Here is a 15,634-nt window from a genome sequence, read left to right as displayed (position 1 = left end):
TTCCCACCACCCTATAGCATAAATACTGCTACAGGGCGGCAGGGGTGTGCAAAATCACGTGTGTGTGTGTATGTGATTTTGCATTCTTGGGTGTAGGGCGCATGCGCCCTACCCACGCCGCCAGCTGTCAGTCACCGGGTCCCAGCCGGTGATTACTCACCGGCACCCGATGATCGCCGAGTATTACCAATGTGGGAGAGAACTGTATGTAAACAATACAGTGCTCTCCCCTGTCAGCTCCAGCACACTGCTTTGGATGGCTCTGCATAGCAGAGTGGAAAGCACAAAAACTGGCCATTTTTTTTATTATTTTATTAGGTTAACTTATCCTTTAAGGTGTTCTCAAATTTACAGTTTATTAAAAGCTGCAGTTATATGCTGGTTGCCCAGTTTTCAGCTTGATTGAGATATGGGGCACGACAAACATGGCCAAGGCTTGTTGGGTAGTGAATGATCAGAAAACGGTGAACTGTTTTGAACAGCTTTTTTACTGTTTTAAACAATTCCACTGGTGATTTATTGTGGGAAAACAACAATAAATTAATAATGCTTGTTTAGAAAAAAGATACAGATTTAGGTGCTGGACATGAATGAGGACATGCCTGCAATTATGACTATCTTTGACTGCTTGCTAGGGCTCTGAATATTCAGTGTTTGTGTGGGTTCTAGCTCAATGATGAGCAACTTTACTTGGTGTTCAAAGGGGATGCTGTGTTGCGCAATAATGTAATAACAAAAGCTACAGTGTGCAGTGTTAACGCTTAATATTCGTTTTGTTTTTTTTCTTGGTGTTTAAGGCTGAAGATCTTGTTGCCACTTTTTTCCCAAAGAAATTGTTAGAACTGGACAGCTTTCTGAAGGTAGGACTGCTCATTTTTAATTAAAAATAAGACATTAGTCTTTTTGTTTCTGTTATCACATTTTTCCTATCTGTACTTTTTATTTGCAGGAGCCCATGCTTAATGTTCAAGACCTCACACAAATACATTCTGAAATGAATTTGCCAGTACCAGATCCCATTCTGCTGACTAACAGTCATGACGGATTGGATGGTGTAAGTTGGTGTGTGTGGGAACTCTTTTGGTACGAAGTGCAGTGCAAAGTTGATTTTATCAGCTGCAGCTATTTTATAAAGAATAATTTTGTGTAGTACTTTCTGTTTAATTAGTTGTATGTCACGTTTGTATGCTAGCAGGTTGATAGAATATATCCTGATCTATGTAATGAAGCATAGATATAAAATTAACACTTCTGTCTGCTACTTATCTATATCATACAACATACAGTCATGGCCAAAAATACTGGCACCCCTGCATTTGTCAGATAATGCACCACTTTGCCCAGCAAATTATTTTTCTTTTATTTGTATTTGTGAGACACAAAAAGGTGGAGAAACAAAAAGCCAAATCTGACACATTCCATGCAATACCCCAAAAAAGCACTGGAAAAAATTATTGGCACTTTCTCAAAATTGTAAAAAATAATTGCATTCCAAGTTTTATGATGCTCCTGGAATTTGTATTTAAACTCCCCTGTATCAATTAACAGGTGCTAACAATATGGAAATCACACCAGCAACCAGTTAATGGTGAACATTTCTGTTGTGTGTCTCTGTGCCACATGGAGCATGGAGAAGAGAGAGCAGGAAAGCATTGCCTAAGTGTTGTTCAAGAGCATGGACGATCTCAAGGTTAGAATTCCATCACCAGAGATCTAAATGTTCCTGTGTCCACTGTGAGCAACATTGTCAAAGTTTACAGCCCATAGCACTGTAGCTAATCTCCCTGGGACTTGGACGAAAGAGAATAATTGATCAAAGATTGGAACGAAGAATTGTCCGAATGGTGGATAAAGAACCTTGATCAACTTCAGACAAATTCAATCTGACCTTCAGGCACAGGGTTCAACTGTGTCAGCTCGCACTATATGTCTGAATGAAAAGGGAAGCTATGGTAGGAGACCCAGGAGGAGCCCACTGCTGACACAGAAACATTAAAAAGTCAGATTGGAGTTTGCCAAAACCTACCCGAGGAAGCCAAAATCCTTTTGGGAGAATGTGCTGTGGACCGACAAAACAAAATTGCAGCTTTTTTGGTAAAGCCCATCATTATTTCAGAAAAAGCAATGAGGCCTTTAAAGAAAAGACCACAGTCAAACATGGTGGAGGTTCACTGATATTTTGGGGTTGCTTTGCTGCTTCAGGTACTGAATGTGTGACTGTGTGCAAGGCACTGTGAAGTCTTAAGATTATCAAAGAAATCTGAGGCGCAATATAGGGCCCAGTGTCAGAAAGTTGGGTCTCCACCAGAGGTCATGGGTCTTACAGCAGGACAATGACCCAAAGCACACATCAAAAAGCACCAAGAAAAAAAAAACTACTGAACTGGCCAGCAAGGAGTCCAGATCTTTGTCCCATAGAACACCTGTGGAGAGATCTCAAAACAGCAGCTGGGGAAAAGGAACCCTTCCAATCTGAGAGCAGTTGGCGAAAGAATAGAACTCCAAAATTCCAGTAGAGAGGTTGGAAAAACTATGGTTACAGGAAGCCAATCAATTTCAGTTATTTTTTTCCAAGGGGTGTGCTAGCAAATATTGAAAGTGTCAGTTTTGACTAGTCCATTTTTGGGGGTTTTCGTGGAATGTGTCCGATTTTGAATTTTTCTTTCTCCACATTTTTGTGTCATACCAATACACACAAAGGAAATAAACCTGAGAATGTCGAAACATTTGTAATTGCAACAATTTTATTGGCGAAGTGGTGCATTATCTGACAGATTTGCAGGGGGGGACAAGATTTTTGGCCATGAATGTACATACTATCATGCTATATCTGCAATACATGAATTTTGGAACACATTTGTGGACCACATTGAAAAAGGTGTAGCTAGGGAAATATTATGCTTTTGCCCATACATATACAGTGAAGGAAATAAGTATTTGATCCCCTACTAATTTTGAATGTTTGCCCACTCACAAAGAAATGATCAGTCTAAAAATCGAATGGTAGGTGTATTGTAACACTGAGGGACAGAATAGCAACAAACATTCAAAAGAAATGCATGTCTAACAAATTATGCACTGATTTGCATGTTTATGAGGGAAATAAGTATTTGATCCCCTGGCATTCAGCAGGATTTCTGGCTACCAGGTGTCTTTCATACAGGTAACAAGCTGAGATTAGAAGCAGTCTCTTAAAAGGAGTGCTACTAATCTCATTTTGTTACCTGTATAAAAGACACCTGTCCACAGGAGCAATCAATCAGTTTCCAAACTCTCCACCATGGCAAAGACCAAAGAGCTGTCCAAGGATGTCAGGGACAAGATTGTACACCTACACAAGGCTGGACTGGGCTACCAAACTATCGCCAAGCAGCTTGGTGAAAAGGTGACAACAGTTGGTGCAATCATTCACAAATGGAAGAAACACAAAACTATCAGTCTCCCTAGGTCTGGTGCACCATGCAAGATCTCACCTCGTGGAGTGTCAATGATCAAGAGAACAGTGAGGAATCATCCCAGAACTACACGTGAGGATCTTGTCAATGATCTCCAGGCAGCTGAGACCACAGTCACCAAGAAAACAATTGGTAACACACTACACCGACAAGGATTGAAATCCTGCAGTGCCCACAAGGCCCTCTGCTCAAGAAAGCACATGTCCAGGCCCGTCTGTAGTTTGCCACTGAACATCTGAATGATGCAGAGGAGAACTGGTTGAGCCCAAAATTGAGCTCTTTGGCATCAACTCAACTCGCTGTGTTTGGAGGAGGAGGAATGCTGCCTATGACCCCAAGAACACCTTCCCAACTGTCAAACGTGGTGGAAACATTCTGCTTTGGGGGTGTTTTTCTGCTAAGGGGACAGGACAACTGCACCGCACCAAAGGGACGATGGACGGGGCAACGTACTGTCAAATCTTGCGTGAGAACCTTCTTCTCTCACCCAGGGCATTGAAAATGGGTCATGGATGGGTGTTCCAGCATGAAAATGACCCAAAACACATGGCCAAGGCAACAAAGGAGTGGCTCAAGAAGAAGCACATTAAGGTCCTGGAGTGGCCTAGCCAGTCTCCAGACCTTAATCCGATCTGTGGAGGGAGCTGAAAGTTCAAGTTGCCAAACGTCCGCCACCAAACCTTAATGACTTGGAGAGGATCTGCCAAGAGGAGTGAGCCAAAATTCCTCCTAAGATGTGTGCAAACCTGGTGGCCAACTACAGGAAACGTCTGATCTCTGTGATTGCCAAGAAGGGATTTGCCACCAAGTACTAAGTCATGTTTTTCATGAACATGCAAATCCGTGCATAATTTGTTAGACATGCATTTCTTTTGAATTTTTTTGTTGCTATTCTGTCTTAGTGTTACAATACACCTACCATTCGATTTTTAGACTGATCATTTCTTTGTGAGTGGGCATTCAAAATCAGCAGGTGATCAAATACTTATTTCCTTCACTGTACCATTCAGTGTTTTCATGGTTTTAGGCTTCTTTCAGATAGAATCGCCACTAGAATTGGTTGCTTCAAGCACTGTGTAAATTTACTGTACTAACATTTTGTGAACAAGCTTACACTTGGATAGATATTGACTAGGGAATAGGAGGGTCTCCTTTGTTGGCTGTCACTGTACATAACTGCTTCTTCCTATGTGGTGTTTTTTTTGTTTTTTTTGTTTTTTTTTTTTTACAGCCCAACCTTAAGAAGCGAAAACTGGAAGATGGTGATGATCACTGCCCAGGTTAGTATGTTTTTTTTCTTTTTGTTGGTATTATGTTTGGGAAAACAAATTGCTTTATTTCTGTCAGAATGGATGCAAATACTAAAAAAGATTTGATCAAAGAACACAGTGAAAGTGAACACACTAGGTAATAAAAAAAAAGCAGAGCAAAGATAATTCTGTAATGTTGTATCTTCTAGTTTTAACCTTCTACTAGTCAGATATGCAGACATTATAAATGTCTACAGGGCTTAATATAGGTACACCTTGCTAGTGCCAAGAAAATATCCCCCACACCATTACACCACCACCACTAGCCTGAACCATTGATACAAGGCAGGATGGGTCCATGATTTCATGTTTACGCCTAATTTTGACCCTACTATCTGAATGTCACAGCAACCAGTCTGCCCATTCTCCTCTGACATCAACAAGGCATTTTCGTCCACACAACTGCCGCTCACTGGATATTTTCTATTTTTCTGAACATTCTTTGTAAACCCTAGAGATGGTTGTGCATGACAATCCCAATAGATCAGCAGTTTTTGAAATATTCAATATTCTGGCACCAACAACCATGTCATGTTCAAAATCATTTAAAATTCCCTTTCTTCCCCATTCTGATGCTAGGTTTGAATTTCAGCAAGTCCAATTTTCTTTTATTTTGCCTTAATTAACTAGTTTATTGATAGAAAATAAGCATAGAACAAAATGTGTCACAATACAGTTGTACTATACACAGCTGAACTTATGAAGGGAAGAAAAAAAAGGGGGGGGGGGGGGGGATCACGCAGGTAGCTCAGGACCACAGTAGCTACTAGACATTAGGAATGATATGGATCCGCAGAATACAAGAATAGTGAAACATACAATCACTTCACTGAACCCATATCATATAAACATGTTTTTTTTTTTTTTTTCATCAAAAATTTTTTTGAGGTTTCAAGGCAAGGTCAAAACAGTACACTTTACAACGATACAATTATACTTGGCAGAGTTCTCAGTTACAATATGCATCCAGTTGTTCCCAGCATTCAACAATGCCAGGCAGCATAGACAAGTGTTCACAGCTTATCTGGTAAACCTTTTATTCAATATGTGCAATAATCTTGTTAAACTGATATATAGTTTCATGCAAAATCAACAATTCGCAAAAACATCAGTACAACTTGAAACATACATACGTTTTATTTGTAGCATACAGTGAAGGAAATACGTATTTGATCCCCTGCTGATTTTGAATGTTTGCCCACTCACAAAGAAATAGTCTAAAATCGAATGGTAGGTGTATTGTAACACTGAGAGACAGAATAGCAACACAAAATTCAAAAGAAATGCATGTCTAACATTATGCTCTGATTTGCATGTTCATGAGGGAAATAAGTATTTGATCCCCTTCACAAAACATGACTTAGTACTTGGTGGCAAATCCCTTGTTGGCCACCAGGTTTTCACATATCTCAGGAGGGATTTTGGCCCACTCATCTTGGCAGATCCTCTCCAAGTCATTAAGGTTTGGTGGCTGACGTTTGGCAACTCGAACTTTCAGCTCCCTCCACAGATCGGATTAAGGTCTGGAGACTGGCTAGGCCACTCCAGGACCTTAATGTGCTTCTTCTTGAGCCACTCCTTTGTTGCCTTGGCCATGTGTTTTGGGTCATTCTCATGCTGGAACACCCATCCACGACCCATTTTCAATGCCCTGGGTGAGGGAAGAAGGTTCTCACCCAAGATTTGACAGTACATTGCCCCGTCCATCGTCCCTTTTTGATGCGGTGCAGTTGTTCTGTCCCCTTAGCAGAAAAACACACCCAAAGCAGAATGTGTCCGCCACCATGTTTGACAGTTGGGGTGGTGTTCTTGGGGTCATAGGCAGCATTCCTCTTCCAAACATGGCGAGTTGAGTTGATGCTAAAGAGCTTGATTTTGGTCTCATCTGACCACAACACTTTCAACCAGTCCTCTGCATCATTCAGATGTTCAGTGGCAAACTTCAGACGGGCCTGGACATGTGCTTTCTTGAGCAGAGGGACCTTGTAGGCACTGCAGGATTTCAATCCTTGTCGGTGTAGTGTGTTGCCAATTGTTTTCTTGGTGACTGTGGTCCCATCTGTCTGGAGATCATTGACAAGATCCTCACGTGTAGTTCTGGGATGATTCCTCACTGTCACCTTCTCACCAAGCTGCTTGGCAATAGTTTGGTAGTCCAGTCCAACCTTGTGTAGGTCTACAATCTTGTCCCTGACATCCTTGAACAGCTCTTTGGTCTTTGCCATGGTGGAGAGTTTGGAATCTGATTGTTTGAGTGCTCCTGTGGACAGATGTCTTTTATGCAGGTAACAAAATTAGATTAGCAGCACTCCCTTTAAGAGACTGCTTCTCATCTCAGCTCGTTGAAAGACACCTGGTAGCCAGAAATCCTGCTGAATGATAGGGGATCAAATACTTATTTCCCTCATAAACATGCAAATCAGTGCATCATTTGTTAGACATGCATTTCTTTTGAAATGTTTGTTGCTATTCTGTCTGTTACAATACACCTACAATTCGATTTTTAGACTGCTCATTTCTTTGTAAGTGGGCAAACATTCAAAATTCGTGGAGAATCAAATACGTATTTTCTTCACTGTATAGTGGCTGAAAAAATTCCATTTATCTTCAATCTAGCTAGGGGTTTATGATGCAAAGTGGCTATCCACATAAGCATATGATGTTGAAGCCCTATGTGGGCGTAGGTGGCTTTTAGGAGATCCCAGGAAACCCGGTCAAAGGCCTTTTCAGTGTCTCTTGATACCAAAAGGTCTTCGCTGTGACTTGAACGTATCCTATGCATCAGATATAAGACTTTCGTGACATTATCCCTCGCCTCTCTGCCAGGCATGATCCCTGTAAATCTAGATCCCTGTAAATCTCACGGTTTATGAGCCTTTGGTAGATTATACAGATCTGAGTAGTATGCATGAAAAATGTGAGCGATTTTATCCATAGAGTGAACCAACTGTCCTTTTTTTGTTCTTAATAGCAGATATATTTGTGCTATGTGCCGCTTTTAGGTCCCTAGCCAAAATTTTCCCGCTTTTTGTCATTATGTTCATAATAGAAACGTTTTTTTCAGGAAGAGCATTCTTTTGGCTTTTAAATCTAATAAAGACTGTAGGGATTTAAGTGTTTCAAGAAGTTCCGTAGTTGTCCGAATTCCCACTGATTGTTTATGTTGACCTTTATAAATGTGCAATCTTATTGGTTAGTTGCGAGATCGGTTTCTCAGCAGCTTTTTTTTTCTTCTTCTAGACTTATGAGTACTCCCCGAATCACACATTTGTGAGCTGCCCAGATAGTCAGTCATTGGGGAAAGGTCTTCTGAAACATTTTCAGCAAAGTATAATTTGATAGCATTCGTTAGTGCAACCCCTCTGGGTCCAGTACAAATGATGGATTTAGCCTCCAGCTGCTCTCTTTTGATTTAGTTTTGGGTAAATGAAGAGATAAAGATACTGAGGTATGGTCTAAGAATGTCGTAATCCCTATGTTTCCCTCATGTACACTCGGTAGGTCTCTGTGAAGTAAAGATATAATCAATTCCAGAGAAATTTTTTGTGTAATGGAGAAAAGTACGTAAAGTCTTTATCTAAGGGATGTACTGTGTGCCAGGTATCTACAAGCGTTAATGAGGATAGGAGTGATTTTATTTTCCATAAAATCCTATATGACAGACTGGATTTCCCATTGGATGAATCCTGGAGTGGATTCAAAGGCACATTAAAATCTCCCCCAGTATAATACAGCTGGAGGCAAAAACCTTTCAGTTCCTCCATTAAATGTTGGGAAAATGTTATATGTGCAGAGTTCGGGAAATAAACATTGGCCTGAGTGATTGGCATTCCAGACCAAGTTCCCTTAAGAAAAATAAACCTCCATTGTGGGTCTGCAAGATGATGGGTTATGTCAACTGCATTTTTATGTAACAGTATGGACACTCTTTTAGATTTTGATAGGGAGCTGGTGGAATGAAATAGCTTAGGGTAGCCTTTATTGAAAAGGCTTGACATTTTGCCCATTTTTAATGTGTTTCCTAAAGAAATACAATCCGTGGTTTGCTACGGTTAAGTTCTCTCAGTAATTAAACATTTTTTTCAGGTGTATTCATACCTCTCACATTATGTGAGATCAAAAGGGTTTGGTACCTAGTGAAGAATACGCCATAGTTATATAAAGGTGTCACGGCCTGTAATGTAGTCAACACATCAATTACTAAGAGAAAAAAAAAAGTAAATGGGGGAAAAGGAAGCAAGAAAGAGGTAGAGAAACTGGGAAATGTATAAAGCTTTGCTGGTTAAATCAGGACCCAGTTAATATGAAAGTAGATCAAAATGTGTGAACCCCAGATAGAGGGGGTAGAGTAAGTAAGGCACAATTGGAATGTGTCCTGCGTACTAGCCAGAGGCAACGAGGCTGGTTCACCCAACTGCTTTGTCAGGTTCACTACTGCCTGGTTGGGGCAGTGGGAGACGCCAGGAGATAGAATGACCCAGGGAAACAGGACAAAAGAACTCGTCATATCTTGATTATGTCCTAATTCTTGTTCCTCTAGAGAATGACAAATGTCAACTAATTGTGGTCTTTCTAATTACAGACATTTTGTTATTTAGAAAGCTATATCCAAAGTACCCTTCTGTTTTCTGAGCCAGTATTAAGCATGTAAAAGGCAAAATTTAGCAAATACACCCTATTATCATCAGGAAGATCTCTGTAGGTCTCACCCAACATCAAAATCATACTGGTATATATGTCTTTGTGATTATCTGTATCACAAGGAACATATATCCAGTCCATACATCAATAGAGTAGAAATCCTGAGCTGCAACTCCTTCATTCCAAGTATATTAAGAGCACAGAAACAATTTGTTTCAAAAGATTCTGAAAGTCATAACTGAAAACCTGTAACCAAGGGGTTGACCAATATATAAAAATGTGTATCACACATATATTGACTTAGAAGGTCAGGTTGTGTGTGTGTGTGTGTGTGTGTGTGTGTGTGTTCGCGCGAATGGGCTGGTTCAGGCATATGATACTTGGAAGATGTAATTGCTCACAAAAAGTTGGAAGCTTTGGGAAGTATTGTTTTCCCTCATAGGTCGCATTTAGAGCAAATGGGTGTGTGTGTTCGCGCGAATAGGCTGGTTTAGGCATATGATACTTGGAAGGTGTAATTGCTCACAAAAAGTTGGAAGCTTTAGGAAGTATTGTTTTCCCTCATAGGTCCCATTTAGAGCAAATGGATAGCACCATCTAAAGGGTATTCCATTTTCCCGCAGTAGTTGCAATAGGGGTCTTATGGCTCTTCTGTTTTGAGGTGTAATGGGAGAAAGGTCCTGAAATTTGTGAAATAGAATGTTCAGCAAATGTAATAAGATCATTTTGTCTGGCTTTATTCAGAATTTCTTCCTTAAGTGTAAAGCTCATTAGACAGCAAATTATATCCCGTGGAGGTGCTGTCTGCTGGACAAGGCTTCAGTGCTCTATGGGCTCTAATAAACTCAATCACTGTGTCCCTTTGGCAATCAAGCGGGCTGTTGAAAATTGCTTACAGCGCTAGTTTCACCTGGGTCGGGTCTACCGATTCAGTTACTCCCCTCACCCTTATATTCTGCCGACGACCCCTGTTGTCTAAATCTTTCAGTTATCTATTAATGTAGCTGAGGTGGGTAGCATATGAGGAAACTACTGTTTCTAAGCGTTCCGTAACCGAATCTCTTCTTGTATCCTTTCTTTCCTGATCAGACAGCCTGTCAATGAGTTCTAATAAATCAGCTTTAAGTTCAGTAATAGCTGAGGAGAAAGTGTGCTTGATATCTGCAGCATTCTTGGTCATATCTGACAGTGTGAGGGGGTGATCAGAGGGCTCTAGATCTGTTACCAGATCCTCTGATGCTGCCACCGACTCCTCACTGTGTTCTGCCTCATCCCTCTCCGGCGCCATCTTGGCCGTCGTCCCGACACAGGTCTGGGGGGCTCGAGGGTGTAATAGGTCCGGTATACTGCGGGATCTTGCAGCAGAAAGTGAGCGATTCGGTCGGGAACTGGGATTTGCTACGGTTAAGTTCTCTCAGTAATTAAACATTTTTTTCAGGTGTATTCATACCTCTCACATGTGAGATCAAAAGGGTTTGATACCTAGTGAAGAATATGCCAGGCTGATAGGCTTGGCTGACAAGTTTAATGGCAATGTGAGGCATATGAAGGCTGCCATTTCTGGCCTACCTCTGAAAATGTATAGTTGACTGGTACCTATACTTTTTGTGAGACTAATCTGGATGAAGCATGCTGCCTGCAACTCTTGATTATGCATACATTTTCTTGGCCCCAGGCTCAAAGTTTCACGTCTGGTGGGCTTGAACTAGTGTTTTTAAGGCAGAATTCAGCAGTGGCTGCTGTTGAGTTCTTTTTTAAGGGTTTAGATGAAAAATGTTGGAAAACCTAGTCTAGTAGGAAACCATGATATTCCTAGATGATGTACTAGAGAATGTATCCACTGTACGTCTGTTGCAGAAAAGAAAAATCACAAACTTTCTAAGATTGCGTCTTTCTATAATTAATTTAGCTAATTGTTAATATATTGCAGCATAGGAGTCCTTAGATGTAGTGGCTGCCTTAACTGTCCGTTTTAAAATGAACATTTCCAGCAAGCACAGAAAATACCTGTTCTTAACAGAAATGCATGTCCATATCTCATCCTTTAAGCTTAAGGGCCAGTTCACACCACACTACATGCGTTTCAGTGTTTTTTTTCTTTTTTTGTTTTCACAGAAAGTAGGTTATATTGTCACTTTCATATTTTACATCAGTGCTTGCAGTTCCAGTGCATTCCAGTTGCAGAAAAAATTAAATATGCTGCATTTTTTTCTGCACAGTACTGTACTGGAACATGGTAAAATGCATCGGAACTCACATGTCCCTATTTAAATTGAAGGGAGAGAGAGCGGAGAAAAAATGAACTGGAACGCGTCAAAAACACGCATTCGGAAACTCATCTGGAACTCATCTGAACTGCATTTCTCTAGTGTGAACCGGCCCTTAAAAGAGCACAAAACTGTATCGCTATTGTGCAAACTACTAGTCCTTTCAATCTACCATGTAATGGAGATAAACAAAGGCAAATATGTGTAAATTCCAGCCTATGTGACAACCGTGTCTCCTTCTCTAGATACAGTTGGGGGGGGGGGGGGGAGCATAGATATGAAGAGACAGGAATTTATTTGCAGGATAACCAGGTGAAAATAAAGGGATAACAAGCCAATGCAGCCACTTTATCTAAGGGCCAATAAACTGCAATATAATATTTGGATTCCATTGATTATCAAACCGGTGAAATCATATTTGATTTTTTGTTGTGTTTTTATTTTGTCTAAGGTGTACAATGATGGTTATTTATTTTCTTATCTCTCTCAGTAAGTAATGGTCCATTTTTGTTTCATAGGCACCAAAGTTTTTGTGATGCCCAATGGAATGTTGAAGAGTAATGCACCTCTAGTTGAGATCATTGAAAAAGTGAAGCCGGAGATCAGGTTACTCATTGAGAAGTGCAATACCGTGAGTGTGCTGGCCATATTCAGAAGTACATAATACGGAGCAAAAAAAGTGAATATGTAAATGGCAGCAGGTGTGACAGTGGCATAAGGTAGAAGTTAGTAGCAATGTGTGTATTAGGTATGAGTAGTCCTAAACTGTTGTAGACAACTGCAATTCAGAAGGGAGCTTCTTGCTTCCCTGGCAGTTTATAGCTTTCAACACATGTTGGTGCTAAGAGAGAAATAACTGGAGGTGTAGTAAATGGGTTCATTCTATGGCTAGGAAGTAGTACAGCTTCACACTTTCTCCAGTATGTGTAATTCTGTCATTTTATTTTTTGGGACAGTAGCTTTGCCATAATTTTTAAAAAGTTTGAACTGAATTGCCTACTTTTTGTGTTTTTAATTTTTTTTTTTTCTGCCTTTAGGTAAAAATGTGGGTTCAGCTTCTTATTCCAAGGATAGAAGATGGCAATAACTTTGGGGTGTCTATCCAGGTAATACCCAGATAATGGTGGTGATGGGAGGAAGGCATGTCCACAACACACAGGTTTTCAACAAGTTGTGCAATGTTTGTGCGTGGTAATATGCACTTTTAGTGGTCCAAAGCATTCTTTATACCCCATGAAGATAGCCCTGTATTCCCTCAACACCAAATTTAGGGTTGGATTGAACTATTCATTTCATGGTTGCTTTTAGACCCACAGCTTGACTCTAGTGAACAGTTGATGCCTTACTATTATTGTGGACTCCTCAGAATACATATTTTGAACATCCTCCTATTTGGAAGTAGGCTCTACTCCAGTAGTTGGCTCCCAATATCTTGTAGAAATCAGAGTTAATTAGTTGGATATCTCCTATTCTGGTTCTATAGGCATATACTCTTCTTTTTGTTTTTTTTCCCCTGGGTTTCCTCTGTAGCAAAGAAAATAAAAAGTTAAAGCAGAGCTCCGAGAATTTATTTTTTTTGTTTCCCATGCAGCTCGTCTGTGCTCACACTGCATGTGTTAACTGCTGCATTTATCTAGGGGTGAATACAGTTTATACTCACCAATCCCCCCACCCCCATTCAGCGGTCGACTGTTACTGCCGTTCTCACATCCAGAGCCAGTTTCTGGTCGTGATGACGTCCAGAACAGTCCACTGCACAGAACCATGAGACTACGGGAGGGGAGGGGGGTTGGGGTGTCAGGAGTGGCAAGGATCAGTCTTGCCCTGGGAGTATCGATGGATTCGGTCAATATATCTGGCATGTTTAATCCCCTAGACAAAAGTAAGCAGTTAACCATTGCAGTGTGGGCACAGCCCAGTTGAGTAGGGAAAAAAATTCCCAGTTCCTTTTTGAAGTATTTAGTGGTTATTTTACTGTATGAACCTTTTCCCAGTGTGATAATTTTGATTGGCTTTGGTGTCTGCAGTAATAACCACCAGCAATTGGTGTCTGTAACCACAGTAATAACCACCAGCATTGGTGTCTGTAGTGGGAGTGCTGTTAACACTGAAATGGCACCGGTCAACGAAATAGTGCCTGTCAGGTGGAGATTACTCCACCTGACAGTACCATCTACCTCAATTCCAGATACTGAACTGCATTCTGTTCGGTTTGTTCAAGAAAAATAATTCTGTCCAAAGCTGCCTTGTATTCTGTAGTGTAAACTCAGGCAATCTGATCAGCTCTCCCAGATCTTCTTTTTGACTACAGAACACCACCTCCTTTTTTTTTTTTGTGGTGTTTTGTAGTACGGCAAGAGACAACTGGGAAAGGCTGACACCATTTCTTGTAACGTTCGTCTAAAAAATTGTCCGCACAACAGGAAATTGGGAACCAAGGCAATTCTACCAAGATCACCATGCTTTGTTTTGCTCTGACAATTTAATAGTTCTATTTGAAATGTTGGCTTTCTTCCTCTCCCATTAATCTACTAACTGTAAGGTTTTCTCATCTAATCGTCTTCACTTTTTATTGCATTTTTGCAACCAGTGCCAGATGATGTATTCTAGTGCTCTTTAGTGCAAGTTTTTTCATTACCGATTTAATTTGGTATCTCATATGGAGCTCATTCGCAAACTTCAAGTCAGTTGCAGCACCAGTGAGCACCGTTTCAAACGGTTTCAGGCTTCAGAAAAATAATGGTAATAAATTAAATGGTTACACTGGAAAAAATAGTGAGTAGTTAACTTAAGTGGCTTTGCAAATGGACAAGAAGCAACAAATCTCTATCTAAAACTACATCAACTGCATTACATAAGTGATTAATTTATCTTAACATTGGATTTCTGCTCTATTCATTTTTAGGAAGAGACCGTGGCTGAGTTGCGAACAGTGGAGAGTGAAGCTGCATCATATCTTGATCAGATTTCCAGGTGAGGCATGATAGAGTAGGAACATCCAGCATTTCATTTATCTTATTTGTCTTACAAAGATCTCATGTATAAAAGTGTGCCAAACATTCAGGCACAAAAAGACCTTTATTGGTCGCTGATCAGAAACTGCTGCATGATTGTACCTATGTAGAGATGAGAAAGAATAATCTATAGCCTAATATAATATTAGATGTATTTCCAATAGATTTGGTATATACTTTTTTTTATTCAGCTCTTTCATGCCCATTATTGTAATTTTTTATCAATGTATTCGATTTATTTTATAGCCCTGGTAATGGAGGGCTCCAAAATGCATTGGATGGATCATTGACTTTGCCCATTTGGATCAACTTCTCTTTTTTTTTCTCTCTAATCACTAGTACATATGCTGCTCCTTTTCAGTTTGTCTAGTTGTATGGTTTTTCCTTTTTTTTTCTTCTAAGATGTCTTGCAATATTTCTCTGACATGGTGATAGATTAAAGGACAAGTGCAATTTACTCAGTGTAGGGAGACTTTTATGATGCTGTGGTTATCTAAATAAACATTTGGGTCGATGCTCTTCTGATGTCAGGAGGATTAAAACACTGACAAGCCCTAGGTAGCCTAGGGCAGTATAAAGCTCCTAGACATCTGCTTATCTTTTTAACCAGTTGTGGACATTGGGCACTACTACTACTTCTCAAACGAACAGTCGAGAGTTGTGTAAATTTAGAAGCTATTACAGCCACTGCGGTCAAAAACGGACCACCTGACAGGATTTCTAAACCTTCAGACTCCAGCTAAAGAGATACAAAGTGTATTGTATTTTCTCTGTTCATCTGAAAATCTAAAAAGAATGCGTTAAAGCAACCGGGAAATAATTTAATTTGTAAATAACTTTTCGTGCTTTTGCACCAGGTCCATCATTTTTTTTTTTTTCTGAAAACATCTTTCAGAACAGCACGTGAGAACACAGCTTCTACTTCTCTCGCAGGAGGCACACACCCA

General features: G+C 40.3%; 1 protein-coding gene across 1 annotated transcript in view; it reads left to right on the top strand.

Annotated features, from left to right (window-relative positions):
• Window positions 1-15,634, top strand: part of PSME3 (proteasome activator subunit 3) — a 64,328-nt gene that overhangs the window by 36,379 nt on the left and 12,315 nt on the right. Inside the window, exons 3-8 of the mRNA XM_089683942.1 lie at window positions 798-860; window positions 950-1,054; window positions 4,687-4,735; window positions 12,192-12,304; window positions 12,711-12,779; window positions 14,579-14,646. Coding sequence (XP_089540068.1) covers window positions 798-860; window positions 950-1,054; window positions 4,687-4,735; window positions 12,192-12,304; window positions 12,711-12,779; window positions 14,579-14,646 — 467 coding nt within the window. The remainder of the gene's footprint in view (window positions 1-797; window positions 861-949; window positions 1,055-4,686; window positions 4,736-12,191; window positions 12,305-12,710; window positions 12,780-14,578; window positions 14,647-15,634) is intronic.

This window comes from Staurois parvus, unplaced genomic scaffold (genome assembly GCF_062004578.1).
Source record: "Staurois parvus isolate SC_StPar_1 unplaced genomic scaffold, SC_StPar_1.0 ptg000328l, whole genome shotgun sequence".
Classification (NCBI taxonomy): Eukaryota; Metazoa; Chordata; class Amphibia; order Anura; family Ranidae; genus Staurois; species Staurois parvus.
Note: the sequence above shows the minus strand (reverse complement) of the source record. Positions and strands in the feature narration are given on the sequence as shown.